The 4,704-nt window shown below is 64.6% G+C and overlaps 1 protein-coding gene across 1 annotated transcript in view; it reads right to left on the reverse strand.

The window, feature by feature from the left end:
• Positions 1-722: 722 nt before the first annotated feature.
• The window catches only part of DUSP7 (dual specificity phosphatase 7), a 6,960-nt gene continuing 2,978 nt past the window's right edge, over positions 723-4,704 (reverse strand). The window contains exons 2-3 of the mRNA XM_004715260.2: positions 4,211-4,645; positions 723-1,741 (exon numbers count right to left, since the gene is read on the reverse strand). Of these exons, the coding sequence (XP_004715317.1) occupies positions 1,434-1,741; positions 4,211-4,645 (743 nt within the window). The 3' untranslated portion in view covers positions 723-1,433. The remainder of the gene's footprint in view (positions 1,742-4,210; positions 4,646-4,704) is intronic.

Here is a 4,704-nt window from a genome sequence, read left to right on the forward strand (position 1 = left end):
AGGGGGAGAGCCATGCCCTGCATGGGGACTTTCGTCTGCTCTCCCGGCTGTGGGAGACTTCACCCTGCTGCCCGAGGGGGTCCCTGAAAACCAGCCCGTGAGGTAAGCTGCTGTGAGGGCAGCACATCCGTGGCCTCGCTGGAACTCAGAGGGCTGGTCCCCCCAGGCACGCCCCTCCCCGATCCCCAGGTGGCCCCCCACACCTGCCAGCACTGGGGCTGGAGAGGGACCCCAGCGTGGAGGGAGATAACGGAATCCGTGGCTTTGTTCTGTGGGTACTCGGGTCAGGGGTAGGGGTGTGGACAGAGCCTCGTGAGCCCCGCACTTGCCCAAGGCACCTCGCTGCATGCTCAGCCCACCTGCCCCTGCCGGGTGAGGAGACACGAGTGTGAGCTCGCTGGTAGTCGAAGGCCCTGGGCCATCGGAGGGTGCTGTAGGCGTCCGTGGGGACAAGAGGCTGAGTGGCAGTGGGGTCCGAGTGGCGGCCGGGGGCAGGGGCAGGACCTTGGGAGGTAGAGCTAGGCCCCCACCTGCCTAAGCTCTCTCCAGCCATGGGGCCTCCATCCCCAGTTGTAAAACAGAGAGAGGAAGAGACAGAAGTCTGGGGTGCAGTATATAAAAGGCCCCAGGGCTGAGCCCGAGGGCCAATGCTGCTGCCATAGCCCGCCTGCAGCAGGGCCCTTGGCAGAGCCCAATCACAGGGAGCCTCCAGGGCAGGCACATGCAGCGCCTGGTGGGCTGGGCTGAGGGTGGGGGGCAGCGGGAAATCCTGGAGTCCGATGCCTGGGGAGCAGTGAGCGCCCCTTCCAGAAGAGCCCGCTGCAGAAACGGGGGCTTCACATACGTGCAAAACGCATTTGGTCAAGACAAGATCAGCGCGTGGTTTTTGCCTTTAACATGAAAGACAAACACAGAAAACCACCAGTAATTACTCTTTAAAATAGTAAACAGCAATATGAGAACACCTCTCTCTCTCTCTCTCTCTCTCTCTCTCAGGATCGAGGGATGAAATACTGGTTTATACAATCCACTGTTGGGTGTTGCCTGGAAATAACACTTTTTGTTAAAAAGATGAAGGAAGGGAGGAAAATCAGAAGAGCTCGAACACTGCTCCAGGGAGCTTGGATTTACCTGCTGGGTGAAGAGTAAACTCGGGTCCATGGGTGTCTTTTAAAAACGTCCAGGTGGGCCTGGCCTGGCCTTCAGCAGAAAGGGGCGTCCGTGGGAAGGACGAGGCCTGCTGGGACCCCCAGAGCCCCGTGTCTCCGGGAGAGTCCTGCAGGGGAGGCCTGGCCCGCCTCGGGCTCTGCCCACCAGGCGCTAGATGGCGAGGAACAATCGCCCCAGGCCGGCCTGCACTGCCGGGCACAGGAGATGTCTGCAGGGTCCCGGCCACAGGGAGCAGGCTGGGCTTCCTGCCCGGTCAGGGCGCCTCACGTGGACTCCAGCCTGTTGAGCGGGAAGAGGTGGTGGCTGGTGGGCGTGGAGAAGTAGAGCTGCCCGCCCGGAGTGCGGTTGTCGCAGGGGTCGCTCAGCGCCAGCGTCCGCTCGAAGTCCAGCAGCTGCCCCATGAAGTTGAAGTTGGGCGAGATGTTGGCCTTCTTCCTCTTGACGAAGTCGTACGCGTCGTTCAGCGAGAGGCTCATCTTCTGCATCAGGTAGGCCACGGTCACCGTCACCGAGCGGCTGATGCCGGCCAGGCAGTGCACCAGGACCCCGCACTTCTTGGAGCGGGCCTCATCTGCAACACAGGGCCCGCATCAGGGGGCTGCGTGGTGGGCGGGCGGGGGAACAGTGGAGGGAGAAGGGGGGGTGCGGCGATGTGGCTATGGAGTGCGGGCGCATTAGTGCACTTCGCTTGGAGCCCCCACCCCCGGTGCCTTGCCTCAGGTTCCTCGTCTTTCTTGTTCCTGTAGTGCTTGCTACCCCGACTGTGGAACCGCCCGCACCTTCAGGGGCCAGCTGCCCGCACCAGGACTCTCCAAAGACACACTACCACCGAGTTGGTGCCCACTCCCAGGGAGCCCCAGGACGGGTGGGCCTGCCCCTGTAGAAAGCCTCTTGCTTCCCGTGGAGTGGCTGGTGGTTTTGAACTGCTGGACTTGGGAACGCAGGCCATTGCACGACCTCTGCACCATCAGCGTGCCTCGGCCGATGAGCCGTTGTGACATAATGGGGAAACGGAAACCAGTAATAAGCCAGACCACATGGAGGCTCCGCCGGACTCAGCCCCTATGCTGCCTGCCTGTGGCCGGGGCGGCACCAAGCTCTGCCCCCCGTAGGTGCCCCCTACGGCTCCTGGAGGCAATGAATCTGGAGGAAGCTGATCCCCAAGGGAGGGGGGAGGGGTGGTAGGGAAAGGGCTGATGTCCCCAGGACCCTGGTGACCCACTGCTCCCAACAGCAGCTGCCGAGAGAGGTGCAGTCACCAATTGGCCTGGGCTGCTGGGTCCCCACCCCTGCTTGGCAGACCTTCCCCAGAGGGCAGAGGGCCAGTGACATCTCCCACCACAGCTGGCTGGCCACCTTCTGCCACCCCTGCCCTTGGCCTCCTCGGCTACTCATCCTCCCAGCATGCTCCTTGGCCATCTGGACTTAGCAGTGCCACCTCCTCCCCTGGGTCAGTGCTGTGCCAGGGGCAATGGCCAGCAAGGGGCAGCCCTGGGACACTTGAGGTCGCCTCCCCACCCTGCCCTAACGGCTAGTCCACTGGGAGCCACGCACCCAGCCAGCACCCGACCCGTGGTCCTCATCTGGGGGGCGAGGAGAGGTCACTGCTTCTGGTCTGGTAGGGCTTCCCTTCCCCATGCCCCTCTCCCCACCCCACCCCCAGTTGGGGGGTCCCTTGGGCTACAGCCAATCAGCGAAGGCCTGGACTAAAGGCTCTGGGGCAGGGCTGGACAAGCCTCCAGTGGTACTGCACTAGGATATGGGGAACGCCCGGCCCCCCACCACCCAGTGTGCGGCTTCCGCTGGCTTTATTTTTAGCCCTCTGAGGTGTGACAACGCAGTGGGGGGGGGACGGGACGGCTGGCACTCAGTCCTCTCCCCACAGCCCTCTGGGTTGCTTGTGCCGGGGTTACTTTTACCTCTCCCCCTGCCTGCACCTCGATGTGCAGGACAAAGGCACCCACGGCCCAAGCCCAGCCCTGGAAAATCACTTCCCCACTCTGCATGCCGGGGGGCGTGGGGTCGGGCCTCAAATGCTGAGGCAGCACCTAGGCCCATGTCCTCGGGCAGGGCAGCCCTGGCCCTGGCCGCAGCCCCTCCCCCCGGGCCTCCGCTTGCTTCCTTCCTTCCTTCCTCCCTCCCAGCCAGGCACCTAGTTTTGGTTCCCAGTAAGCGGATGAGGCGGGGAAGCCTCCCACTTCCTGTTATTAAAGCCGCCGGCCCAGCCACCACCAAAAAGCCCTCCTCCTCCAGATCGCTGCCGGAGAAGGCCGCCCAGCCCAGCGCTGCCCAGAGCTTCCCATTGCCTGAACCTGCCCCCCACCCTGTCCTCACACCCTGGGGTGGGGGTGGGGGCGAGCTGGAGGCCTGGGGAAGGTGACCTGAAAACGACAAGCCAAGGAGACCACAAGAGGGAGGCCAGGGTGGAGGTGGCTTAGAGAGCCCGGGGCCAGGCTGCCCGAGGGAGGAGCCAGGGCCTCGGAGGGCTTTGAGCGGGCCAGCCGGGGCAGCACCCTGGGAAGGCCTTCCTCGACCTTCCCCTGCGTGCCCACCCTGCTCCCCGCAGCAACATAGGCTGCCCAGGAGACTCTGGGGCCCTGCCCAGGCCCCCGGTGGCCACAATCTGACAGCTGCCTCTTGGGGCCGGGCCTCTGGCTCCAGGCCAGCCATCGGTACTGCCCCAGGTCCACAGCGAGGCCCCAGGACAGGAGGCACCGTGACTGGCCCACACTGCAAACCCGTGTGCTGAGGCAGGTGCCCAGCAGACAAGCACGAGCTGGACCACGGAGCCCGGGAGGGGCTGGCGCCTTGGCCGGGGGTGGGTAGGGTGGTGCTCAGGGACGGCTCAAGGCCCCGACAGGCAGAGGGGCCCGCGGGGGCCACAGTGAATCACGGCAGACATGGGTACACCCATGAGCCCATGCTGGTACACACAGGCCCTGACAGGCCTAGAGGTGCCCAGTGGGGCGCAGGTGACACTCTGAATCCTGTGCACACCTGGGCATGCCTGCCTGCCCACCCGCCGCTGAAGGGCACCTACCAATGAAGCTGATGGCCTCGGGGAAGAACTGGGAGAGGTTCTGGCTCCAGTGGTCGGAGATGGGGATCTGCTTGTAGGTGAACTCGCCGCCATGCTCGAAGGCGTTGGGCAGGTTGGGCGTGACGTTGAGGATGTACTTGATGCCGTATTTGCCCAGCACGTCCAGGTTGGTGGAGTCCTTGGCACAGCCGAGGTAGAGGTAGGGCAGGATCTGGACGGGGAAGGCCGGCTGGCTGGACGGCACTGGGCTGCCCTCCGACTCGGTGGCACTGCTGGGCAGTTCTCTGTCGGACTCGCCATCGGAGCAGTCGGAGCTGATGCGCAGGCCGCCCAGGCCCAGCACCGAGGTGGGCGGGGAGCCGCTAGGCGGGGACGAGCTGTCCACGTTGGTCTCGCAGTGCTCCGCGTACTCCGCCTGGAACTTGTTGAAGCCACCTGTGGCCGGGAGTGGTGAGGACCGGTCAGGGGCGGGGGCCAGTGCCACCAGCCAGAGC

The sequence above is a fragment of the Echinops telfairi genome, unplaced genomic scaffold (assembly GCF_000313985.2).
Source record: "Echinops telfairi isolate 266 unplaced genomic scaffold, ASM31398v2 ScPeMD7_7420;HRSCAF=8458, whole genome shotgun sequence".
Taxonomy (NCBI): Eukaryota; Metazoa; Chordata; class Mammalia; order Afrosoricida; family Tenrecidae; genus Echinops; species Echinops telfairi.